This window comes from Sminthopsis crassicaudata, chromosome 2, assembly GCF_048593235.1.
Source record: "Sminthopsis crassicaudata isolate SCR6 chromosome 2, ASM4859323v1, whole genome shotgun sequence".
NCBI lineage: Eukaryota > Metazoa > Chordata > Mammalia > Dasyuromorphia > Dasyuridae > Sminthopsis > Sminthopsis crassicaudata.
In genome coordinates this window covers 142,680,010-142,707,098 of record NC_133618.1, presented here as the reverse complement: position 1 = coordinate 142,707,098, position 27,089 = coordinate 142,680,010, and the positions used below count along the sequence as shown (strand labels likewise).

Sequence of the window (27,089 nt, the reverse complement as noted above, 5' to 3'; positions counted from 1 at the left end):
CAGTAGTAGCAACAGCAGTAGAAGTAGTAGTAGCAGCAGCAGCAGTAGTAGAAGCAGCAACAATAGAAGTAGTAATAGTATCAGTAATAGTAGAAGAAGCAGAAGTTGTAATAGAAGCAATAGCAACAGTGTGGTAGAAGTAGCAGCAGCAGTAGAAGTAGCAACAATAGAAGTAGTAGTAGCAATAGCAATAGTAGAAGTAGCAGTAGTGGTGATAGTAATAACAGTAGAAATAGTATTATGAATAATAGTAGCAATAATAGTAGTGGCAGAGTAAAAGTATCAGTACAAATAGTTGTAGGACCAGCAACATCAGTACTAGGAGCTGGCATTTATACAACACCTGAAGATTAGCAAATTATCTTATATAAACATTATTTCATTTTACCTTCACAGTAATCCTGAGAAGTGAATACCATTTTTATCCCCATTTTTCAGAGGACGAAGCTGAGGCAGATAGCAGCTAAGTGACTTGCCTAGGATCACATAGTTCATAGATGTCTGAAGCAGGATTTGAACTAAGATCTCTCTGACTCCATGCCCAGTGCTCTCTCCATGGCACCACTTTACTCCCAAATATCAGAGCAGAAACTCAAAATTATGACATCTGACTTTAAATCCACCTCAGCTTCCACCACCTCAGGCTTTCTACTCCGCTCCTATCTCATGAGTCATATTAGAAGGGCAGATTTATCACATCTCTGTTCTCTTCAGCTACATGCTGAGAGCATGAAGAATGAACAAGACAGAATCTCTGTCCTCAAAAAGCCCAGCTGGGAAGACACACACACAACTCTCAACATGTAATAGCACCAATGATGGCTCCAGTAAGTAAGTACTAAAGGAGTTGAAAGGAGGGTGAGATCAACAGGGATAATAATTAGGGAGGCCTTCCTGAAAGTGGTGGCCTTGACTTGAGCCTTGAAGGATGGCCAGGAGTCAGATAAGAAGGGCTCTACGTTAACCTCCGGGTCCTCTGTCATCTCGTTTTCTGGGGTGGGCTGTTCTAGACTCTGGCATGGGCTTATGGTGTAATCAAGGAAGTCAGAAAGCCTGAGATTCCCACCCTGTTAGCCTGAGCAAATTACTCATCTTGAGTGTCAGTTTCCTCATTCGTGAAATGAGGTTCATAACAGTAACTGCCTCATGGGGTTATTGTGAAGCACACAAGTATTTTGCAAACCTTAAAATTAATGTGTGCAACTATTTTTATGTTTCCATATATCCCACAGGAATCCTTAGCCCAGGAAGTTGATTGCCTGCTATGTTCCTGTCTTCCAAACATAAAATCGCCATCCAGCCCTCCTTTCCCAGGCTGGATAGTCTCTTTTCACTGAATCTCCATTCTCTCCCTAGATTTTTTTTGCATGTTTCTCCCAATCCTAAACCTGCTTCTCCCAACTCCCTCTTTATACCTCACCTTTTTTTTTTTTTTTTTTCCTGACATCTTTAACTGTGACCCAGCCATTCAGTTTTCCAAACTCCAGGCTTTTAACTCAATTTCTACCTTTTATTTTCCCGAATCCAATTACTTTTTAATTTTCTTTAGATTTAAAAATCAACACTCTGTTCCCTTAGTTTTGCATGCACATGTCTCCCTCACCTATGACCCCTAGCTGAAGTACACTCAGACTCTAGAGGTTGTGCAACTAATTGAATTCCTGGCTCCTGAGAGGGCCTGAGAGGTTTCAGTAGGGCTTCGAAGGAGAGGAAGCAATTGTTTGCTCCTCACCCCAGTCCTCCATGTGCCCCTTTAAATATTTGCCCAAGTCTCTAGTTGGAAAAATGTCCCAGGAGAAGGCTGGGGGCAGGAGAAAGAAGAGATAGAGGGGAGGAAAGATGGAGGAAGAAAAGAGAAATCCTAGCCCCCTACTCCCTGCTCTTCCAATAATACTGCTTCAGCCATGTCCAGGTGCCAGAGGCTGGGAGCCTGCCCGCCTGCAGTGCCCACCCTTGCCAGCTCCCGAGGGCCTCTTCCCCTAGTTGTCCTGGTAACATTGGAATTGATCAGCTGACTCACGGGCACTGGGCTGGAGCCAGGTGGGGCACTGGGCCAACTGGAAAGCCAAGGAGAACCAAAGGCATCTCGGGGACCCTGTGGGCATCTCTAGAGGCTGGAGGGCCCTGACCCAGGGAGTGTCCTGAGCTTTGCAATTGTGTAGAAGCTTGTTCTCAGGAGAGCTAGTCAGATGGGGGTGGAGGGAGTTTGTAGCATAAATTATTAGACTGTGAATTTATTGTCCTGAATCCTTCACATTGCTGGAAGACTCTGGGCAAGTCTGCCTCATCCGGGTCATTATTCTCCTTGGTAAGGAATCCTGGCTCTACATTTACTATCTGTGGGACCATTGGCAGATCATTCACTCAGTCTTTCTGGGCTTTAGTTTCTTCATCTATACAAGGCAGAAGGTTGGACTACATAAACTAGAAGATGCCTTCCTCCTCTTAGTCCATGATCCTACTTCCTTCTTGGCAAGGTTCCAGATGAACAGGAGCTATCACAAACTCTCAAATCCGTTACCTTTTGGGGGGCAGTTGTGGAGAGAAGATGATGGAAATTTTTCCTTTGGCTAGTGTAGAAAATAGATGGAAAGACTATTTTCCTCTTTCTGGGAGAACAATCACCAACATGTTAATGGGCTTGGAGATTTCTGGAAGACTGATAAAAAATAATTCCATAGTATTTTTTAACATTCATATTTCTATGTAATCTTACCCCAGTCTACCTTTCCAACCTTGTCCCCCATTACCTTCTACTGTGAAGTCTATTCTTCAGCCATCTTTGTCCTCTTCATTATGTCCTGAATCTGATCCATCCTTCATGACCTGGGTAAAACTTCCCCTTCCCAGAGAAACTTTCCCAGTCAATCTGAAACCATAGGAATGAAATCATAACACTCAAATAACATTGACGTGGTATCAATCAATGCTTCATTTTTTCAGTTATCTTTGTGTTATTCTTGGCTAGCTAGACTATGGCCATTAAACCATGAGTTCCTAGAGTGTGGGGTAATCTTTGAATTATTCATCCAGCTACAGCATACTGCCTTGAATATGATGAGTACTCAGGAATACTTCTTCAATGAATGAATATTTGATGGCTTGACTTGGTGATGAAAGGGGACAAGTAAATCTCAGACCTTATTTCTGTAATAGTTTTGATAGTCTATTATTTCAAATCTAAGTACATGAAGGGGTTTTCAACTTTGATGAGAAAAATATTACATCTTTATTTTTGTTAACCATTGGTTTCCTTTGTAATTCTAAATTTTTATTTTATGCATCTAAAAACATTTTTTTTCTGAGAAAGGGTCCACAGGCTTCACTAGATTTCCATAGGGAACCATCACACAAAATGCTTCAGATCTCTCTCTAGATTTGAATCTTTTGCCTATCTTTACATTGATGCCTTTTATGTTCTCTTTGGGATGAATAGAAGCAAGGCACCCATTTTGGTTGGGTGGAAGAAGTCAAGGGCAGCATATAGATATACACTGGGAAGAATGCTAAAGAATCAAGATGCTTGAGTTATAGTATTGGCTATACCACTTACTAGCTGTTAAAACCTGGCAAGTCATATTACATCTCTGAGGTGATTTCCTATCTTTTTAAACTATGAATGATAACATTTTCCTTCTCTATCTCAGAGAATGGCTGTGAAAATCAAATGTTAAGTGAAAAAAAGAAGATTGTTAATTCAACACAAATGTTGAGAGGGAGGGTTTTCAGGGAAATAGGCACACTTGTTCACTGTTAGTGGAGCTGTGAATTGGTCCAGATATTCTGGAAAGTAATTTCGAGGGGCAGCTAGGTGGTGCAGCAGATAGAGCACCAGCCCTGCAGTCAGAAGGACCTGAGATCAAATCTGACTTCAGATACTTTATACTTACTAGCTTGTGATCCTGGACAAGTCACTTAACCCCAATTGTCTCAGCAGAAAAAAAAAAAAAGTAATTTAGAACTCTGTATCCAAAGTTACTAAAAGATGCATACCTTTTGACCAGACATATCCCAAAGAGATCAAAGAAAAAGAAAAAAAAATCTCATATGTCAAAAATAGCCCTAAATCAGGGCAGTCTCCTACTGGGAATAGCTAAACAAATTGTGGTATATAACTTCAATGGAATGTTATTGTGACATAAGAAGTGACTAAATGAACTGTTTCAGAGGAAATTGGGAAAATTTCTATGAACTGATGCAGATTGAAGTGAGCAAGAAATAAAATAATTTGTACAATGACAATATTATGGAGAAAATGAACCTTAAAAGACTCTAGAACCCTGATCAATGAAATGATCAACTAAAATTCCAGAGAAGAGATGATGAAGCAGGCTACTAACCTCCTAACTGATAATTGATAGACTCAAGGTGTAGAATGAGAAATGCTTTTCTGGAGGTCATGGCTAAAACAAATTGGAATTTGTTTTGGTGGATTGTTATACATATATATATTATGAGGATCACTTTTTTTTAGTTAAACTGCAATGAGTTCTTTGTGGGGATAAGGACTTGGAAAATGAGTGGATACCCATCATTTGAGAAATAGCTAAATAAGCTATGGTATATGAAAGAAATGGAATATTATTGTTCTATTAAAAATGGACAGGCTGATTTTAGAAAAGCCTAGAAAGATTTACATGTACCGATGCTAAGTGAAGCAAGCAGAAACAGAAAAACATTATACACAGCAATAATAAGAAGCTATGATAGCTTTAGCTGTTTCAGCAGTTCAGTGATCCAAGGCAATTCCAATAAACTTTGGATGGAGAATGTCATCTGTAACCAGATAAAGAACTATGCACACTGAATGTGCATCAACACATTCTATTTTTACTCTTGTTTTTTTTTCTTCTCGTGGTTTTTTCCTTTAGTTCTGATTTTCTCACAAAATGACTCATATGGAAATATGTTAAAAATGAATGTTACATATATAACCTAGAAAAAAATTAAAATTTAAAAAGAACAAAATATCCCCCCCAAAACCCTGCAATGAAGTCACAGTGGGAATGACATAGACAATGGAGCTTGTGAAAAAAAAATAAGTTCAATACTAATATCACAGATTATGCCCTCAGAAGAAGGGGACATAACTTTATTTGCATTTCTTCCTTTGAAGTCTTAGTTTGGGCTCTGCTCTGGTCCATCATTATTCCTCTCCACTAGTTAAGAAAAGAATCCAGGAATCCTGTTTCCTTGGGCTTTAAGAATCTCTTGTCTGTCTCTAAGATGACCCTCATTTTGTCCTCTCTGGGACGGATGACACCAGGGAGCCTACCCTTTCTACCCCCTCCTGGTCCTCTCATTACCAGGGGGCGGGGTAGCTCTCACTCTTCCCTTTGTATGCTGGGCAGGGCTGTGCCAGGGACGGTGGGAAACCCAGCTGCCCCAACTCCCAGCCCCCCTCCCACTACTCCCTATCACACAAGTGAGTAGGGCACAAGCAGATGGGTTGGCAGTGATGACATGGGGTAACCCCATCTTCTTAAAGGAGAAAGAAGGAGAAAGCTTAGCCTGTGTGTCTGTGAGGCAGAAGCAAAGGGGAGTTATATGGAGAATCTGGACTAGACTTAGAAGAAAGAGAAGCCATCTGTTTCTGAGTAAAGAGTCTTTGTTTAAATCAAAGTATTCTCATTCTGGAGGGTTCCAGAAGAAGGAGGAAATAGTTGTATACTCAAGCAGTATGGTCCCCAGCTATCAGAACCCTTTGCTTTAGTAAAAACCAATAATTGACTTTCTGGGGGGAGGAGGGTGGTCAGAAATATTCTGGATTCCACATGTGCTGAACAGCAAGGACTCTGTCCTCTCACCCACACATCATGCCCGATGGACAAAGACTTTTTATTCAGCAGCACACACATGAACCTACATATGCACCCCACCCCAGTCATCTCAGTCCCTGTGACATACATTCTCAGTCCTGCCAAAGCCACCATACACACAAGCCATCATGGGCATATACTGCAGAGGTATGGGGGGATATAAATGAGGCTAGATGCCTCAGTGGATAGAGAGCTGGCCCTGGAATTAGAAAAAACCTGAGTTCAGATTCGGCCTCAGATACTTACTAGCTGTACTAGACCCTGGGCAGCTCATTTAATCTCTGTTTACCTTAATCCACTGGAGAAGGAAATGGCAAACCACTCCAGTACCTTTGCCAAGAAAACGCCACAGACAACATCGGTGTTCCATGGTCCACAAGGTCACTGGAGAGTTGGAGGAGAATGAAGAAGAAGAACAAATACTTATTGATTGATCGACTTCCCCACTTGTTAGTGTGAACCTGGGCAAGCCGCCTAATTTCTGAGAGTCATTCCCTCTTCTATAAAGTGGGGCTATGAATATTTGCACTTCCTGCCTCAGAGCTCTGTTTGCAAAGCAAAGTGTTTGTAAACCAAAGGGGCCATAGAAATGTCGGTAGCTGAGATAACCCGTTTGGAGGCCAGGTAAGCGTACATACCGACACCCAGGGGTACGTGGAGGAACGCACACCCAGAGACTTGTTTGAGGGCATGCATAGATGCACACACACATGCGTGTCCAAAGCCCACACGCACGGAGGAGAGCACATGCGCACATGTGCGTGTACACATTATACACAGTGCACATGCAAGCACAGGAATAAACTCCTGAGAAGATGCAAGGCCCAGATGTATGTACTGAGGGACAAAGGCACCCGCACACGCAGTCCTGAGACACCTGCTTTCCCACACACTGCAGCAAGATCTCTTCCCAACCCTCTCCTCCTCCCCCGCCCTGTCTAATCCTGAGAGCCCTCCCTCCATGCGCTGTCCCCGCCGCAGTCCCTTCCAACCCCACCCTGGCCCGGCTGGTCCCCGAGTGCGGCGCACTCCGCACTTGTTTCTCCCAGGCAAAGGGGACTGCAGCGAGGCAGAGTAGAGCCGCTGTCAGAAGGGAGAGGAGGCTGGAAATCTGGAGAGCGCAGCTTGAGGCAGGGGGAGGGGGAGCGGAAAGGGGGAAGGGAGAAGGAGCAGCAGCGGCTGCTGGGCTGCGGGGGGTTGAGGGAGGGAGAGAGAGGGAGGATCCAGCTGCCTGGGAGTTCTCAGCTGCGGCCACCGGGCAGGGATCCGAGCTGCAGGGGGAGGTGCCAGCCTGGGATGCTGGCATCCTTTGGGGGCCTTTGGAGACTGTGGGGGACCAGCCTTCGGGGTGGCAGTGCTCGTGGGTGAGAAGCGAGGGGTGAGAGGGGCAATCTCTAGCTGCAGCCATGTTGGGACTGTGGGCATTGCCGCAGGGATCTGGGCATCGGCTTCTGGAGCTGTCCTTGCTGGGCTTCTGCCTGATCTTACTGGGGGATGCCAAGAGGCCCCCCAAGACTCCCCCATGCCCACCCAGCTGTTCCTGTACCCGGGACACTGCCTTCTGCGTTGACTCCAAGGCTGTGCCCAAGAACCTTCCCACTGAAGTCATCTCCCTGTGAGTGTCTGATTCAAGGGGGAGGGGAATGGAGAGAAAGATCAGAGATGATGGGGGAACAACAGGCACAGGCTTGGGGTTCTAGAAGGGCATATTTTTAGGGGCAGGCAAAAGGTGTGGGGTAAAGAGGGGGGGAACATAGATAAGGTTGGGGGAGGAGGGGATCGGGAGTTTCCCAAGGAGGTGACTGGCTTCAGAGGGGGATAAGCAATTGCCTTGTCATCCCAATGCCTCAGAAACAGGAGACAAATATCAAGGAAGCAGCTCTTAGAAGGTAGGGGCTGTGGCTTTTAAAACATTTATTTCCAGGATGCAGCACAGCATCTTCCACAGCTGCTGGAAACTGGGTAATGAATATAAGGGGACCAGCAAGCATGACTGACGGGGAAAGTTCCAAGAGTATGTGTTCTATGTATATGGTCACCAAACATGAGGAAAGGTGCAAGGCCTTCTGAGTCAGGCGTCTGTGTCCACACAAGCATGTGTACTCCTCTGGTGTATGTGTCTGCTCATCCTGCATGCCCATCCATGGATCAGTCCCACAGTGCTTCATCTAGGGAGGGAAACTGCAGCCACATTTTGCCCTGCTCTGTTCCTTGACACTGATGGTGGTCAATGCAATATGACATACTGGCCATTCTATGGGTATCTTTTGAACTTCCAGCATTACAGCTTAATCTTGGCCACATTAACCCCTTGGTTACTGGGATATCCAGAGTATAAACTCTGAGAATAGAGAGCACATATGAGCTTCAGTCAACAGTTTCTCTAGTTGTGTCTGTCTCTTTATAAAATGAAAACAGTTAATGACCTGTTGTGAGGCTCAAATGAGATCATGTAATAGAAAGTGTTTTTTCAGTCTTAAAGTGCTATGATAACAGTAATAATTAGTATTTTATATAGCACTTTAAGGCTTTGCAAAGCACTTTACAAATATCTCACAACAACCTTAAGAGATAAGTGCTATTCTACAGCAGAGGAAACTGAGGCAGAGAGACTTGCCCAGTATCATACAGCTAGTGTTTAGAGTCAGTGAGATGGCACAATGGATAGACTGCTGAGCCTAGAGTCAAGTAAACTTCCTGACTTCAAATCTGCCTTCAGACTCTAGCTCTGTGGTCTAGGTAAGTCATTTAGCCCAGTTTGCCTCAGTTTCCTCATCAGTAAAGTGAACTGGAGAAGGAAATGGGAATATTCCTTGATATCTTTGCCAAGAAAATCCCAAACGGTGTCATGAAGAATCAGACATTGGAAAACAACAAAGTGTCTGAAGTCACATTTCAACTCAGAATTTCTTGACTGAGTTACCTCTGACACTTATATTTAAAACCAGCTATTATTATTTATATCTCCAGGGCCTAGCATAGGGCTTGTAGGATTGTGGGACTTTGTACACAGTAGGCATGAAAATGTTTGTTCATGATGATGCAACAGCTTCTTTCTGATGGGTGTGGGTGGTAAGAAAAGCACAGGATTTATGGAGGCAGGGCAAAGAGGGGGAACATGTAAGGAAAGATGTGGGGAGCCTAGGTGAGTCTACAGGGAGGGGCTGAGGAGCTTCCCAAGGAATGTCACAAGGGAGTGGGGGTGAGGGATTGTATCTAAATGGCCCAAAGAGAGGGCGTAGGTGTCTAGAAAGGGAGGGTAGGGTTTGAGGTTTGGGAGAAAAGGATAAAGTTGGGAAGTATGAATGAGTAAAATGAAATCAGTGGGGAGGGGCATAGATTGACCCAAAGTGGTATCAGACGGAAAAAAAAGGAAGCTGAGGAAAGCAGAGAAACTGATCATTGGAGTAAAGGACTGAGCTAAATCTTCCCACTCCCCTTCTTTTTACTCCACCTACCCACCCAGCATAATTCCTGCTGCTCACTCTATCCTTGACCCAACTGCCTTCCCACAGGACACTGGTGAATGCAGCCTTCTCGGAGATCCACGATGGAGCTTTCTCTCATCTGCCACTTCTTCAGTTCTTGTAAGGGACCATCCCTGTGTTTCCTCAGAAAACCTTAGAGTCTGGGAGATTTGGGGGAGAGGCTGTAGTTTTTGTTTTGTGGTGGGTACTGTAAAACACAGGGGGGCCTCCATCTGAAAGCAGGAATCGAGATGGAGAGCTGGGATGGAGGGAAGGATCTCTAGAATCAGCAGACTTGTTTGGCTGGGTTGATAAGGGCAGTGGCTAATGAGAAAAGCATTTTAAACCAGAAGCCAATGGTGGAGTGGACCTAAGACCCAGGCAAACCCCTTTGATAAAGGCAACAACTTAGTCTGAGTCTGGAGAGTGGGGGAGGGATGGAATGGTCTGGATATTGATGGGTCCTGGGAGTCAAGTCTCAGAGCAAAAGCTCTTAACCTTTTTTTCTGTGTTATAGACACCGTTGGCCAACTTTTAAAGCCAGTGGATCATATTTCAGAACTATGTGTTTAAAAGTACAATGTAAAATACATAGAATTATAAAGTGAAACAATTATATTAAAATATAATTATCAAGATGTATATATTTTTTAAAAATTCACAGACTGTAGAGAGATTCAAGATTTCTAAAGGATTGCTCAAGTCATCAGTGGATTTGCCAAAAATGCATGGTGGGGGGGAAATTTGTTTGGGCATAGCTCTCATTTCCCACAGGAGAGACAGGTATAAACAGAAGGAAGGAAACAAGTCTTTATTAAGTTCCAATAATAGGTCATGCACTTTAAAAATATCCCATTTGATTCATACAACCACCTTGGGAAATTATCATTATCCCCATTTTACAGTTGAAGAAACTGAGACAGAGATTAAGTAACTCGTTCAAGATCATACAGTCGGTGTTCTGAGTGCAGATTTGTACTCAGTTTTCCTGCTCTGGTCCAAGCTACTCCTCCAAAGTAAGAAATGACTGTTTAGAAGAGAGAAGGCAGAAAATACATATTGGGCTAGAGGAGTGACTTTTGTACAGGGAGGGAGAGAATACTTTTTTTATTCCAAGGAGAACTTAAAAGGGACTGTTTGGTGCAGGAGTTATTAACCTAAGCAGTGAAGTGGAACAGTGGACAGAACATCAGATCTGGATTTAAGATCTGAGCTCAAATCTAGCCTCAGACACTACCTGTGTGTCACCTTGAACAAATCACTTACCCTCTATTTGCCTTAGTTCCTCATCTGTAAAATGGGGGAAAAAGGAAATGACAAACCACTTCAGTATCTTTGCTAAGAAAACCCCATAAACAATGTCCATAGGGTCACGTATAATCAAACATGACTAAATAAGCATGGGTGGCCAACAAGTCCAGGGTTAGCTTTCAAGGGGTTGGGGAAAATAATTACATCTTTATTTTTTACTAATCTCTGGCTTAAATGTAATAATTCTGATTATTTAAGAACTCTGAAACGGGATCCACAATACAGAAAAGGTTAAGAGCTTTGGTTTTTTAAATCTTTGTAAAATTATCCTGAGTATAGGGAGAAGGTGCTTTATGGTACCCTCATGCCAAAGCATCCTTGGATTGTATGCTATTTGTTGGAGATAGGAAAAGGAAAGGAAAGCTGCCAATAAAAATAAGTGGGGAAAACTCGGGACCCACAGACATCCATCTTTGACAGGAGGGAGCTCAACCCTCTCTCCATTATTTTTACACTTGGGTTGTGGTAGGGAGGGAAAAAAATCCAAGCACCAACTGCTACAATGTATTATTTCATATTTGTACCTTACTGCTCTTCATATCCCATGATCTGATAGTCACCTATTAACAAATCTTTTGGGTTCTCTGGATGGAATGGGCAATAGTGAGGGCCAAAGCATAGTAAAGAGCTTTAGAGGACAAACAGAATACTTGGGGAGGGACCTTGGGATAATGGGCACATCCTAGAACTCTAACTTTTCCTTTGCCTCCTTTTCTAGGTTACTCAATTCCAACAAGTTTACTCTGATCGGAGACAATGCTTTCATGGGACTATCCCACCTACAATATCTGTGCGTGGGAGAAGAAGGGATAAAGGGTGGAACAAAAGGAGGAGGAGGAGGATACTGGGATTTGGGTGGGGTTGATTGGAAGGTGGATGGAGAAGGGTGGGAATGGAAGGTCAGAGGGTGAAAATCAATGAATTTTAGGTCTGGAAAAAAAAAAAAAAACCTAGTGATTATTTCTTCCATTTCCATATCATGTGCATCACTACAGCTAAACCAGAATTTCTTAAAGGGCGTATCACCTCAGTATTTCCCATTAGGTATGCTTTAAAATACCTAGTCTTCACCCACCCCCACCTCTGCTGCTTTTGGCTGCCTGCTCTTTGGGAAGGTCATAATAGCCACTCAGTGGAAGGAGAAGAGAGGTGAAAAGTTACCTCCCTTGCTAAGATCCCTGGGAGTGAAGTGGGAGGGGGGATAAAAGGAGGGTAAAGAGAGGAAGAAAAAATCTGCCTAATGTGTCTGGAGCACTGACTGCCAAGACACTGTTGTTTGTTACCAACTTAAAATGTGCAGTGTGCCTTGATTCTTCATGGCAAAGAATACTGTACTGTAAGCAAAAAAAAAAAAAAAAAAGTATTGAGAACTGCCTTAAAACGTCCTAGCCATCACTTTTTTTTTCCTTTTTAAAGCTTTGTGGGTCAGAAGTCCATGCAGTCTCATTGGTAGCCTTTTTTGGAGACTGGACTTTCAGTTTGGCTAGGGTTAAGATTATGGGCTAAAAGCAGGGGTAGGATTGAATGCCAGACTGAGCCAAGCTCTTATTTTCTATAGCTTCATTGAGAACAATGACATCTGGGCACTGTCTAGGTTCACTTTCCGAGGACTCAAGTCTTTGACACACCTGTAAGTATAACCCAACACAAGGTTGTTTGCTACAGGCGTATTCCTGCCCAGTAGTCCCTAAAAACAGGTTCCTCTCTGGGGCTAAAAAAGGTGGAATGATTGATTTTGGCCAACTGATCCCAATACCCAGGAGACTCCCTCATAATTTCTAGGTGACTTTTACTGTAACTAAGATATTTTTCCCCCTTGCAGCTCACTGGCCAATAACAATCTTCAGACACTGCCCAGAGATGTCTTCCGACCCTTGGACATCTTGAGCGACTTGTAAGGCCCTTTTCCCATCTCTTTTAATGAACCTACCTTGAATCTTTTGGCCAGGAGGGGAGATTCCCTTTTGGGAAGCAGTTCTTAACTTGGGGAGAGAGGGAGGGAAGGAGAGAAGGGGAGAGTGGGAAAGAGAAAGTGGAAGAGAGGGAGGGATGGAGGGATGGAGGAAGAAAGAGGGAGAAAGACTCAGACAGAAAGATAGAAACAAAGAGAGACGGACACAGAGAAACTGAGACAGAAAGACTGAGAGAGAAAGACAGACAGAGATTCAGAAACAGAGAGAGTTCAGAGACAAAGATAGAGATAGAAAGACAGATTCAGACACAGAGATTAAGATAGAGATAGATAGATAGTGATAGAGAGACAGAGATACAAAGAGATATATGTATACATATATACCTATATAAGTATGTACATATATACAAATGTATATACACATATATGCATGTGGATATATACTTGTAAGTGATAAGGTATGTTATCTATATATGCATACATATACACATATATGTACATTTATATGCACAGGTAAATAAGATTAAAAATTCTGTATAACTTCTATATACCAACACACATACATAGGTAATTGGTTTAATATAGTTTCATTTGTAAGCCTACATATTATATACATTTAAAAACATTTTCAGAGAAGGGGCTCACAAGATTCACCAAATTACCAAAGAGGGCTATGCCACAAAAAGAGTTAAGAACTGTTTTAAGGAAGTGTTAGGGGAGGGGAGGGATATAAAACCTAAAGAAAGAGACAAGTGTGGGTACTGGGACCTGGGGGATAGAATTAGAAGAGGGAATTTTAACATATATGATTCCCCAAGACGTTCATGACCTTGTCTAAAATGTATGATTGGGGGAAGTTCATGTATGAATAACCTTCATTTCCCACTGCAGGGTCAGGAAAAGGAAAAGGAATAAACATTTATTGAGCTGAGTGGTGCAGTGGACAGAATTCAGGGCCTGGAGTCAGGAAGACCTGAGTTCAAATATATCCTCAGTCACTTTTACTAGTTGTGTGACCCTGGGCAAATCTGTTAACCTGGTTTGCCTCAGTTTGCTCATCAGTAAAATGAGTTGGATTTTAAAAATAGCAAACTACTCCAGTACCTTTGCTGAGAAAACCCCAAATGGGATCCCAGAGAGTTGGACACAACTGAACAACAAACACCTATCAGTCTCTGTGCTATACACTAGAAATAAAAGTAAAAAGAATGAAACAATCCATTCTCAGAAGGAGCTTGCACCTCTGTTCTGACAGGAGAGATAAGTACATATAAAGGATATATACACAAGGTGTAAATAGCTAATAAATACAAACATATACAGAAAAGCTAAATACAAGAGAATTTTGGAGGGAGGACAAGAACTCAGTTGGGAAAGGCTTGTGTAGAAATTTGGTGCCCGAGCTGCTCATTAAAGGAAGAGAGGGATTCTCCGAGGCACAGGTCAGCAGGGAGTGCATCTCAGGCATGCTAATACCAAAGCAAGGAGCTGGTTACAACTTAAAATGTGCAGGGCAAGGTATAATCAAGGTGTCAAAAGGATGGAGGTCTTGATCTTGCCCCTGAGACTTCTTGGCTTGTGAGAACTTGGGCAAAGCTAGCTTATCTTTCTGAGCTTCCTCATCTGTATAATGTTGATATGTGTCTGTCGCTCCCACTGGATTGTGTTAGGGCAAGAATAACATAATATATGTAAAGCACTTGGCAAATCCAAAATGTCAGCTATTATCATTGGGGCTTTTGTGCCTCAATAAGGACGGCATTGCATAACAGCCCAGTACATGGCACAACTGATGTTTATAATGACAACTGAGTCATTAAGAAGCAGTCACCTCTATCTTCCCTGGAGAAGAGGAGGACAAGTATGGGATAGGATATAGGTAGAGGGGTACTAGATTGGGAGGTTTGGATTGTAGCCTTGAACCTGCCACCTGTTCAGTGTAAAGCACTCTGAAAATGTCAGTATTTATGATTCCTTTTCTGAGCTTGAATAAGTTCTTAAACACGAGGCTGAGAGCTGGGAGGGATCTCAGGGGACATCTAGTCTAACCCTTTTACAGATAGGAAAACAGAGGCATAGGCAAGGTTAAGTGACATTTGAAAGGTCATTTAGGTAGTTGATATTAGAAGTGATATTAGAAGAATAACCTATATTCTTTTCACTGTAGCCTACATGGGTCAATTTTCTCATCCATAAAATGAGAAAGTTGAACAGGGATTCATGGGCTCAAATCACACGTTTAAAGTTTATTTGCTTTTCTATTTGTCCTATTGTTATTTTAGTCTTTGTTTCTCTTCACAAAGACCTATTACTTCCACTCCATATTCCTCTGAATAAACCCTGAGCACGGCAAAAACAACTCCAAGCAGCCCCTAGGCTGGGGGATTTCCATCCTGGACTGCCCTAATATCTCTCCTATCTTTATAATTCTATTATTCTTTACAGATTGGAGACTCTGTCAAGAAAATCCCAAATGAACCCTATCAAAAGCTCAACCACATTCACGATTACTTTTTCTTTTTCTTAAGAGTATTTTTTTTTCAAATACATGCAAAAATAGTTTTCAATATTCATTCTTGCAAAACCTTTTGTTCTAAATTTTTCTCTCTCTCCTTACTCCCTCTTCCCCAAGATAGCAAGCAATCTGATATAGGTTAAACATTGGCATTTATTCTAAACATATTTCCATATTTGTCACATATTCATGATTACTTACACAAGGAAATAATTAATGAAACTGAGGAAGGAGGGGTCTTGATATCAGACAATAGGAACAAAATGAGGGTAGGGGAATGAGGAGGACCCTTTGCTTAGCAAAAGTTAGCTAACCCTAACCCTCCACTTTGGGAGGGAGGTGTTTTGAGTCAGGTTGCTGAATGTCATTCTTCCCTTCCAAAATCTCTCACTCCTATTGGCCAGGGACCTTCGGGGCAACTCATTGATCTGTGACTGCAAAGTGAAGTGGTTGGTGGAGTGGTTGGCAAATACCAATACTACTGTGGCTCCCATCTACTGCGCTAGCCCTCCTAGGTTCCAGGAGCACAAGGTGCAGGACCTGCCACTTAGAGAGTTCGACTGTATCACAACTGGTAGGAGACCACCTGGGGATTAATGCAGCCCCTTTCCTAGAGTATCCATTGGGTACATCATAAAGCTCCCCATGTTTGTGTCCCCTCAGCTTAGGGTCACCAGATACTCCTCCTCCTCTCCGTGTATCTTAGCCCTTTCTCTTTCATCCTGCATCCCATATTTTATTCTTTTTCTTACTCTGACTGAGCCCACTCTGGCCCTCCTCTCATTAACTTGTGCTAGTCTTTCCCCTTCCATCCCCACCTGCTTTGTCCCTGGGCCAATAGGCCCTCTATCAGCTTTACCCCACATCTCCTTCTTACAGATTTCGTGCTGTACCAGACTCTTCCTTTCCCCGCCGTGTCTGCTGAACCTTTTCTTTATGCCAGTGATCTCTACTTGGCTCTGGCCCAGCCCAGTGCCAGTGCCTGTACCATCCTGAAGTGGGATTATGTGGAACGGCAGCTTCGTGATTTTGACCGAATTCCAGGTATGGGGGCAGCCAGTCTCCTTCCAGCACTACTAATAGCATTGCCAATTAGCATATAGCCTTTTGTGCTTGACTATGTGGGTCTGAAGTTCAGCCATGAGGGCTTCAGGCTGTGGGCAGAATTACTGTTTGAGCAACAAAGTCTTCCAAACAAGACTTGAGTCTTCCCAACAAACACTATGACTTTTTGTTGTGCTAAGGAACAGAATTAGATAAATCTAACCACAAAATAAAAAGAAAGAAATTAGGGAGGCTAATAGAATCTTAAAAAACTTAGATATGATAGCTCTCTGGGGAAAAATTCAATAGGGATAGAAAGAAATATACCTTTTTCTCAGTGGTACATAGTACTTACACAAAAATTAACCATGTATTAGGGCACAAATTCACTATCGGGGCAGCTGGGTGGTGCAGTGGATAGGGTACCAGCTCTGAAGTCAGGAGGACCTGAGTTCAAATCTGATCTCAGACACTTAACACTTCCTGGCTGTGTGACCCTGGGCAAGTCACTTAACCCCAACTGCCTCAGCAAAAACAAAAACAAAAACCTCACAATCAAATGCTGAAAGGCAGAAATAGTAAATACATCCTTTTCAGACCATGAGGTAATAAAAATTACATTCAATAAAAGACCAAAGTAAGATAGACTAAAAACCAATTGGGAATTAAATAATTTAATTCTTTATAATTATAACATAAATAATTTAATTCTAAAGAATGAATAGATCAAACAAGAAATCATAGTAACAATCATTAATTTCATCCAAGAGGATGACAACAATGAGACAACGTACCAAAACTTATAGGATGCAGCCACAGCAGTTTTTAGGGGAAATTTTATGTCTCAACAAACTGAGGAAAAAGGACAAAGTAGATCTGGGACATAGTTTGTTAGGGGGATAAATCCTAATCCTAGCTAAAGGATAGCCAGGATGGAGATAAATTTTGGTTGTGTGTGTAAAGTTTTATCTTTTCATAATTGTATACGTTTATGTTTATATGTGCATACGCACATATGTACGTGAATAAATGAATGAAGAAATAATAGTTAAGCACTTAACATGTGCCGGACATTGTCCAAAGTGCTGGACAATAACAAATGCAAAAAGGCAACTCCTGCCTTCAGTTTAGAATGTAAACTTAACTTTAGAATGTAACTTTACTTAAACTTTAGAATGTAAACTTTACATTCTAAGAGAGCTATTCCTTGAAGGCAATGAATCCTAGCTACTTTGTTTCCTAATGTGTATGGCATTCATACAAAGGGTCTTGTTTTTTGGAGTGAGCTTTTCCTCCTCTCCAGAACAGTTAACTTCCTCTTAAATAACTACCAGTCAACCAACAGTTATGGAGTGCTCACCCCATGCCCTTTCCAATGCCAGGGCATCCAGACACTTATAAGACATGGTTCCTTTGTGGAGTTTCAGGCTGGGGAGATAAAAACCAACATCCTTGGATCAATGAGAAAATTATGACGTCAGGGCAGTGACTGCTGTAGGAGTTAAGGGAGGAAAGAGAAATGATTGTGGGCTGGGTAGTGGAGGATGTCGGACGTTTGCCCTGTTTACTAGAAAGCGGCTTTGGTGGAGAGATACAGAGAGGGACGGCTTCCATAACGCGCCTTGCTTTCTCTTCCCACCCACAGCTCCTTCAGCTGTGCACTGTAAGCCGCTGGTGGTGGACGGCCAGCTGTACATGGTTGCAGCCCAGCTCTTTGGGGGTTCCTACATTTACCACTGGGATCCGAACACCACTCGTTTCAACAAGCTTCAGGATATCGACCCCGAGAGGGTTCGGAAGCCCAATGACCTGGAGGCCTTCCGCATCGAAGGGGACTGGTTCTTTGCCATAGCAGACAGCTCTAAGGCAGGAGCCACTAGCCTGTACCGCTGGCACCAGAATGGCTTTTACTCCCACCAAGCCCTGCACGCGTGGCACCGGGACACCGACCTGGAGTTTGTGGATGGCGAGGGCAAGCCTCGATTGATTGTTTCCAGCAGCTCCCAGGCTCCCGTCATCTACCAGTGGAGTAGAGCCCAGAAGCAGTTTGTGGCCCAGGGGGAGGTGTCCCAGGTGCCCGATGCCCAAGCAGTCAAACATTTCCGAGCCGGCCGGGACAGCTATCTGTGCCTCAGCCGCTACATCGGCGACTCCAAGATCCTGCGCTGGGAAGGCACCCGGTTCTCCGAAGTGCAAGCGCTGCCCTCTCGGGGCTCCCTGGCACTCCAGCCCTTCCTTGTGGGCGAAAGGCGCTACCTGGCCCTAGGCAGTGACTTCTCCTTCACCCAAATCTATCAGTGGGACGAAGGCCGGCAGAAGTTCGTGCGCTTCCAGGAGCTGGCAGTACAAGCCCCCCGGGCCTTCTGCTACATGCCAGCCGGGGACGCCCAGCTGCTGCTGGCACCTAGTTTCAAGGGGCAGACCCTGGTGTACCGCCACGTTGTGGTGGATCTTAGTGCCTAGGGAAGTGCCCTATGCGGAGATTTTTCTGTAGAAGACACTGAGAGGTCCCTTGTAGTCTGTATGTAACGTGGGAAGACACATGTGACCAGTGTTCATACATGCATATAGATGTACACCCCAGAAACATGCATGTGCACATAAGAAACACACAGTAACATGTGGCCACACGTCGGATGTACAAGAACCGACCTGAATAGAACTATACACAAACACAACTAAACGCATTCCCAGGCAGATGCAAAATGCACACGGAGGTGTGTGCAGGCCCTCCCCCCTGACTCTCACTCTCCTGTATTAACAAGTCCACTTGGCTCCAGCATCTGCGCCCTGAGTGGCTATCTGTGCTTTTCTCTGGCTCTCCCAGGCTCCCGTACTGATGCCTCAGAGTATTTCCTTAACACAGTTAGCATTTCTGCTCTCAGGTGGCTAAACCCTTCCTTAGCTGTATCTGAACCCCGACAGCCTGTCTCCCCTAGCCCAAGGCATCCACCCAGTTACACCCAAAGAAACACCCCAGCCTTAGCTTCTGTTCACATGAGTGTGCATAGGGACACACACACATACACACAGAGACTCGCCTACGTAGGGTGTCTGCTTTGTCTAGCAGGGCTTCCACTCCATTCCCTCCCTTGGTTTGCCACAGAGGAAGGACCCAGGAAGCTGCAGTGCCCTGGGGAACCACAGCCCATTCTGCCTCTGCTTACCCCCACAGCTGGGCCCGTTCCCACTGTTAGCCAGGATCAAGTCCATGGGACCAGCCCTTGTTTGTGCTTGAGCCACTCCCACCCCCACCAAAAGCAATAATAAACCCCAGGCTTTCCCTGGTGCTGCTGGTGCATCCCCCAATTCTTTCTGAGATGCAGGATCCCCTCCTGCCTGCAGAGGATGAGTAAGAGCCTGGTAGCAGAACATTGAGTCCATTTTGGCTCAATACCAATCTGTCCTCACCCTTGAGCCTGCCCATCTGTTTATCCTGAGCTGCCCCAGGCTGGGTCTTTCTTGGGTAGGAGGTAGGGAAGTTGGCAGATGGGGCACTTGTATCTGCTTGCCTATAGGCCCCCAGCACCAGAGGGGCCAAGCTAAGCTGGGAATTTTCTGGGGCTCCTGAGCCTCTAGCCAGAATGTCTCTCGGGTGCCCTTTGGGGAGAGCCAGATGGAAGTGAGCAGTCTCGTGCTACCAGTCTGAAGGTGAGGGCACCTAGGTGATAAGCTTCTGCTGCCACCTTCTGGGCACTTTGAATATGAGGAAGCAAGGGGTGGGCTGTGGTAAAAGGAGGGAGGAGGCTGCCCTCCGCTGGGACCCCCAGAGCCTACAATATCCAGATGGCTCAGGTATAAAGCTCATATTCACCTTTTTTTCCAATAAAATCCCTCACCTTTCCCCTTGTCTCCTGTTTGATTTTCATCGATGTCATCCGAGGCAGTACTGGGACCAGCTGCTCCTCACATCAGTGAGCATCCACCTGCAGGGGTTAGAGAGGCCTTTTCTGAGTACTTCTCCCCCCCTCAGTCCCCCAGATCGAGGGCCAGCTCACCCCTTGATCTTCCAGAAGGCATAGATTCCAGAGTTAGAAGTCATGTGTAAGCCAGTCATGGGGGGCTGGCGGAGCGTGACTGGTTCTCAAGGCCTGAGACAGAGTCCCGAGTCAAGGTTATTCCTGTCCTGGAGACCCAGCACTTGTAGGGCGCCAGCAGCAAGGTGAAAGGTAGGAAAGGTGTTTGGCTGTTGGGAAATCCCGGCTGGGGAAAGCATGGGACATATCAGATCTGGAAGCAATATTCGGAGACCCGAGGAAGGCCTAACTAGAAGTGCTTCTCATTCTACTGGAACCTTGTCAACCCCGTCATGTCACAAAGGAAAGAAGGAAGAAGTCTATGGCAAACACAAGACTGGCATCCAAGAGAGACTCCTGTCTAGGTGGGTGTTGTGCCATCATTTCTAACTCAATGTGTCCTAAGTCAAAGTCGCTATTTTCCCATTAGAACCCAGAACTCGGTGGATCTTTCTTTAAAATTCATAAATTTAGACCTGGAAAGGTCCTTTGAAGTCACAGAGGCTACTCTCCCCTCATTTGCAAATGGAGAAACTGATATCCTTGCCAGGATCACACAGCCAATAAGTATCTGAGGAAGGATTCAAAGATAGTCTTTCCTGCTTCCAACTGCTTTATTCTGTTTTGGACTCTTATTGTCTCTTCTTCACATTCAGTCACCAAGAGCAGCAAATATATCTTCCTGAAAAATTTTTTTTGAAAAAAAGATTTTGCCTTTTTTTACTTTTATGATCCTTGCACTAGCCGCAATCCTTTTTGCCTGATTTATCTTGATTCTGACATTTACTATATAATTTCTGGGCTTTAGTTTCTTCAAATGTAAAAATAGGGAAAATATACCATTATCTGCCTCTCAGAGTTTATCTATGTCTCTGGGGTGAGGAAAAGAAAGTGATTAAGTGGTGCAGTGGATATAGGACTGGAATCCAGAGAGCCCGAGTTCAAATCCAGCCTCACATGCTTACTAACAATGTGACTTAATTTCACTTTCTTTAACTGTAAAATGGATCATCATACTACTTACCTCAAAAGGGTTGTTGTGACAAGCAAATTAGGTAATGATAAAGTGCTTAGCCAGGGTAAGGCACACAATGGGTACCATATAAATGCTCACTCCCCTTCCCTCTTACTTTTGTTTAAGATATTTGATGAAAAAAATAATAATTCCTGAATTCCTAGACAGCATATGCTCTAAATAAATAAGTATATATAAATAAATAAGTATATATAGATACCCTACACTGTCCATTATCCATTGGATAGAGGATTGGCCATGGGTGCTTAATAAATGTCTATTTCTTCCCTTCCTTTGTACATCTTAGACTGCTTTACAAATGTGGATTATTATTGGTAAAGCCCCTTATGACTGGATTACTGGATGTTTCTCTCTCTCTCTCTCTCTCTCTCTCTCTCTCTCTCTCTCTCTCTCTCTCTCTCTCTCTCTCTCTCTCTCTCTCTCTCTCTCTCTCTCACAATTTTTCCCTGAGCTGATCCCTCTTCCTCTATACTATTGGCACAGTAACTTTCCTGAAACCTCAATTCCCTTTGTCTGGCATTTAATGGCCTTCAATACATGGCTTTACCTTGTTTATTCAAGCTCTGGGATAGCAATCCTTGATGCAGACTGACTCCCAGTGATCCTACTCTGCTTCAATTCTGTGCCCTTTAATAAGACATTACAAGACAAAAACAAACAAAAACAAAAGCATGATTGAAGGGATGAAACTAGGATCTTAGGCAAGCAGCAGGTGAGGAGCCTTGGTATAGGCCATAACTGAACAAAAATCCCCTCTACAACATCCACCAACAAATAGCATCCAACCTTTGCTTGACATTTTTAATGAGGAGTAACCCATTACCTCTGAGGCAACTCTTTCCTCTTTTGAATAATTCTAATTTTTATGGAGGCAGCTAGTAGTTGAAGTGAATAGAGCACTGCCCTTGGAATCAGGAAGACTCCTCTTCATGAATTCAAATTTGACCTGAAATACTTATTTAGCTGTGTATGAATCCAAGCAAATTACTTAACCCTCAGTTTTTGTTTTTTGCCTCAGTTTCTTCATCTGTAAAATGATTTGAAGAAGAAAATGGCAAACCACTCTTAAGAGCTTTATCAATAACAATTATCAAGAACAAATAAGTTCATGGTGAGACAGAAGTGACTCACAACCACAAAAATTGTTATGAAGTTCCTTTTTCCTTATATCCTGTCTAAATCTCCTTTTTACTGTCCCCTGGGACCAAGATATAAATCTATTTATTCTTTTTGTCAACAACCTTTCAACTTGAAGACTGAAGTGATATTCTTCTTAAATCCAAACTAAAACATTTCTAGGCTAAATTTCCTCCAAGTGGTCCTCATGAGACTTGATTTTAAGACTCTTCCCCACACTAGTCATTCCTCTGGACACTGTCTAACTTTCCAATCTCTTTCCTAAAATGTAGCTCCCTAAAACTGAATGCCATGATTCAAATGAGTCTAATTGGGGCAGAGAACGGAGGGACTGTCACATTCTGAATACTATTATGCCTGTCTCAATGTAGCCTGAGACAATTTTTTGAATGAATAAATAAAACAATTATTAAGCACTTACTATGTGCAAAGCATTATGCTAAGTAATAGGCATGCAAATAAAGAAGTAAGACTGTTCCTGCTCTTAAAGAGCTCACCTTCTAAAGAGGGAGACAACATCTATGGAAGTTTTCAAATGGAATGAAAAGTCTGACAGTCATTGGGATGCAGTGGTGGATTGCAATGCCTCTTCTCTATTGTCTTTTCTACCAAGGGAATGATCAGTTCTAATATTGAACCACTCAACAATTCCAAGAACTTTGGGGGCAAGATATTTCTTTTCTGAATATGCAGTAGCTATAGCTATAGTACCTTCAGGAGCCGTTATCAGGCTTCATCTCCAAAGGGTTTTTTTTTTTTTTTTTTTTTGTTATTGTTGTTGTTGTTGTTGTTGTTTTTTGTAGGATGATAGCTAAGCTAGAGGCTATGGGAGGTTCCAAATCAGATGAAAAGCTCCAATGATCTATTCTCTCTCTTTTTTTTTTTAAACCTTTTTATTTTCAAAACATATGCACAGATTTTTCAACATTGATCCTTGTATAGCCTTGTATTCCAAATATTCTAACCTGACAAGATAATGTTGGATCCTGATTGTCATTTAACAGCTAGTTATCTCTCCTTGATGTTATCTACAAACTTGATAATATAATCTATGCCTTTGGGGCAGCAAGGTGGCCTACTGGATAGTGTATTGGTCTTGGAATCATCCTCCTGAGTTCAAATCTAATTTCAGACACTTAATAGCTGAATACCTCTAGACAAGTCACTTAACCCTGTTTCCCTCAGTTTCCCAATTTCTAAAATGAGCTGGAGAAGAAAATGGCAAACTATTGGAATATCTTTGCCAAAACAACAACAACAAAAATCTCTTACAAAACCCCAAAGAAGTCATGAAGAAACTAGACACAACAGAAATGAACTCAAATTCAACAACAAAAACTCTATGTCTTTATTTAAGCCATAAATTAAAATAAATTAAAAAAAAAAAGTTAAATAGCACAGACACTCCTAGGCTTTCTGCCAAGAAAAGTTCAAGGTTAAGATGACATTGAACCAACTTTTTTTTTTTTTAGGCAAATATGTTAAATTGTCCTGGGTCACACAGCTAGTTGGTGTCTGGATTTAAATCCAGATCCTCCTGGTGCTCTATCCATTGCACCACTTAGCTGCCCCTTGAACCACCTTTAATGATCACTCTTTAAATCTGTCCACTTAACCAAATCTGAATCCACCATACCTTTTCAACTTGTGTGCAAGAAGGGTGTTAAGAGATTTTGTCAAATGTTTTTCTAAAATCTTGGCAAACTATATCTATCTCATCCTGCTGGTCAACCCTTTTAATAAAAGGAAACTTTTTTTGTTTTGTTTTGTTTTTTTCTGGATTGACCTTGATGGAGCCACTATCTCTCTACCATTTCCTTTTCTAAATGTTCCCAAGATATCCCTTTTATAATCTATTCTAGAAATTTTCCAGAAATAGAAGTCGTCAAACTCACTGGCCAGTAGTTTGCAGGCTGAATTCTCTATTCTTTTTTTGAAAATTGGGGCATTTGCCTTGCCTAGTTTTGCAGCATCTCCCTCATTGTTCACAGTCTTTACAAAGGTCATTGATATTGGGTCAGCAAGCACATCTGTTGGCTCATTCAGTACTTTGGAATGTAGTTCATCTGGGCCAGATGACTTGAACTCATAAAGGCAAACAAGTGCTCTTATTATCTTCCTACTTATCTTGGGTTTCAACTCCCTATTTTGTCATTTTTGTACTGTTCCTTCCTAGGCAAAGATCCTGGCACAGAACTGATGCTGTTGTTGTTGTTATTGTTCAATCACTTTCAGTCACGTCCAATTCTTTAAGACCCCTTTTTGGGATTTTCTTGGCAAAATACTGGAGTGGTTTGCCAGTTCCTTCTCTAGCTTTTTTTGCAGATTAGGAAACTGAGTCAAACAAAAGGAAGTGATTTGCCCAGTGTCCACCCACAGCTAATAAGTGTCTGAGGGCAGATTTGAATTCAGGGAGATGAATTTTCCTGACTCCTGGCCCAATGCTGTTTTCACTGACCCTATAGAACTGATGTTTACCACTAAACCCATCCTTCCCTCTTCTTGATTTAAAAAAAAATAGTTAAATAGCATATAGTTAAGCACGACAGGATCGAAGAATCATCTCAACTCTTCATTTCCCCTTCTTTTCTCTTCTATCTAGGCAATTGGCCAAATTCTATCAATTTGGGCTCCACAATACCTCTGTATTTTTAGACAACTTTTGGGATACTTGCTTAAGGCCTGGTTTCTGATGGATTCTCCATTTCTATAGAACTCAGTTAAATCTAATTAACAAAATTTCATTATTTGCTTAATATGTACAAAGCACTTTTCTGGGAGCTGAAAATACAAAAATAAGAATGAAATTTTCCTTAGTGAAAGAACCAGAGGGGGAAAAAAAAAAAGAAAGAACCAGAGGATAAAATGTATACACAGTTAAGTACAAGGTACAAAATAAAGCAGAGAGCATTGGTTACTAGGGAGATAAAGAAAAGCTTTATTTGGGTTAACTGATCTGTGCTTTGAAGGAAATCAGATAGTCCAAGGTAGCCATGAGGAGCAATTGCATTCCAGGCATGGAAAAGAACTATTGTGCAAAATCCTAGAGAAAAGACATATTCTGTTGTGCCCAGGGAGCAGCAATTTTGTATAGGAAGAAAAGCAGTATGAAATAAGGCTAGCAAGGAGCAGATCATAGAAGGATTTAAATGCTAGATTGATTTTATATGTTATCCTAGAGCCAATCAGGAGCAAAGATTTTAAGTAAGAATGTGACATAATCAGATTTGTGTTTTAAAGAGATTGATTTGATGGTTTGTTGAGGGGACAGCCTGCAAGCAAGGGAGACCCTTAGAAAGCAATTGTCAGAGTTCAGATAATAGGTGATGAATGATTAAACCAAGATAGAGAAAAGGGGATGATAGTAACCTAATGGGAAGGTAGAATAGACATGGTTTGCCTAGTGATTGAATTTTTGTGAGGACCAAGAATGAATATGATGCTTGGAACCTGAATTACTGAAAGAATGATGGTTCCCCAAACAGAATAAAAGAAGCTTAGAGGAAGAAGATATTAAGAGGAGAGTCTAATAATAAGTTTCATTTTAGATATTTTGAGCTTGACATGTCCAATTGGCAGTTTTAGAAATTTAAGACTGGAGCTAGGGAGCAAGATGAGAACACCAAAGGAAGAATGTGAAGAAAGAGCACAAGAAGCTCTAGAGCTAGAGGTGTACTAGAGCCAGCTAAAACCTGCTTCAGAGAGCTGGTTGTTTAATTTTCATTGTGACTATTTATACAATATTAACAGACTCTACTAATCAGAGCTTGATTTGTTTTTTTGATTATTTAGACTTAAGAAAGTAATGTAGAAAATGACTAATAATACAAATTAAACTTAAAGATTTATAATAGGTACATTTTTCAGCTTTAAAACAATTTTAGGAGAATCATTGGTTAAACATTTATGAACTCATCACTACCTTGAATAAAACTTTCAAAGTTATTTTCCACTTAGCAGAATGATGATATATAGTAAAGAAAACTGAAAAAAAAAAGGTTCAAATAGACCAGGGCTTCTTAAACTTTGTACTTATAATCCCTTTTGCCTGAGAAATGTTTACATGATCCCAGCTATAATGGGTATATAAAACAGGTATACAAATCAAATATTTAATGATAATAAATCATAATTTTGTGATCACTACATTCAGAAATGAAACCCCATATGGAATCGTGACCCATAATTTAGGAAGCTGGGAGAGGAAAACCAAATGAATTCGGGACAATAAAGGCCAGGGTAGGAGAGAATAGTTCTAAGAGGAGGGGAAGGTCAGTGTTAAAAAGTACAAAGACACATACAATGAGGGCTGGGAAAAGATTCTAGGATTTAGTGGTTAAGAGAATGTTGGTAACAGTGGATAGGGCTGTTTGGGAGTCCGTTCTCTTGCTTCTCTCCCTTTTCCTTGCTCAGTCCTTCTCATTTTAGACCTTGTGATGACTTATAGGCCATGTGGGATGGACTCTGCTAGCCAGTCCTTCACCTGGTCAGCTTCCTTCAACACTATTCATTGCACAGCTGGGGCTCTCATTCTGCAAACAATTGTCCTGTAATTATAGGAAAGCAAACCAATCATTCTTTCCCAGAAAAGGGGCTGGTGGGGAAAAGAGAAAATGACCAGTTTAAGCTCAACTCAGGAACATCCAAATGCCAGTATGATAGTGGATCTCTAGGATATGCAGGATGGGAGCAATATCTCCTTTGCACAGGGTCCTGATGTTTGGTCTCTACAGTCCAAAGGGCATGAAAACACATGATCTGCCTCCCTCATAGCTAGATCAAGAGGTCATCTGCCTACTAGATATATCTCCAATGAATACCTTAGGATCTCT

General features: G+C 42.4%; 1 protein-coding gene and 1 long non-coding RNA gene across 3 annotated transcripts; one reads left to right on the top strand and one right to left on the bottom strand.

Moving 5' to 3' along the window:
• Positions 1–745: 745 nt before the first annotated feature.
• Positions 746–19,912, top strand: LGI3 (leucine rich repeat LGI family member 3). 2 transcript variants are annotated; one of them, XM_074287491.1, is made up of 8 exons: positions 746–827; positions 9,335–9,406; positions 11,316–11,387; positions 12,156–12,227; positions 12,420–12,491; positions 15,429–15,598; positions 15,904–16,068; positions 17,714–19,912. In XM_074287491.1, exons 3-8 carry the CDS (start codon positions 11,362–11,364, stop codon positions 18,529–18,531), a joined length of 1,323 nt encoding a protein of 440 aa, XP_074143592.1. In that variant the 5' UTR covers positions 746–827; positions 9,335–9,406; positions 11,316–11,361; the 3' UTR covers positions 18,532–19,912. The 2 variants fall into 2 exon arrangements, with proteins under 2 accessions (XP_074143592.1, XP_074143591.1); XM_074287490.1 differs by lacking the exon at positions 746–827 and adding an exon at positions 7,057–7,434.
• LOC141554986 (uncharacterized) lies at positions 2,527–6,286 on the bottom strand. Its single transcript, XR_012486039.1, has 3 exons — positions 6,150–6,286; positions 2,751–2,869; positions 2,527–2,659 (listed from the first exon to the last, which is right to left on the bottom strand). It is a non-coding gene; the product is annotated as an uncharacterized LOC141554986 (long non-coding RNA).
• Positions 19,913–27,089: the final 7,177 nt, after the last annotated feature.

Excerpts from the sequence above, each read along its gene's own strand:
- LGI3 (XM_074287490.1), top strand. The coding sequence starts at position 7,226 with ATGTTGGGACTGTGGGCATTGCCGCAGGGATCTGGGCATCGGCTTCTG. Across the intron at positions 11,388-12,155 it reads CTATCCCACCTACAATATCT|CTTCATTGAGAACAATGACA; the intron begins GTGCGTGGGAGA and ends TATTTTCTATAG. Across the intron at positions 12,492-15,428 it reads TTGGACATCTTGAGCGACTT|GGACCTTCGGGGCAACTCAT; the intron begins GTAAGGCCCTTT and ends CCTATTGGCCAG.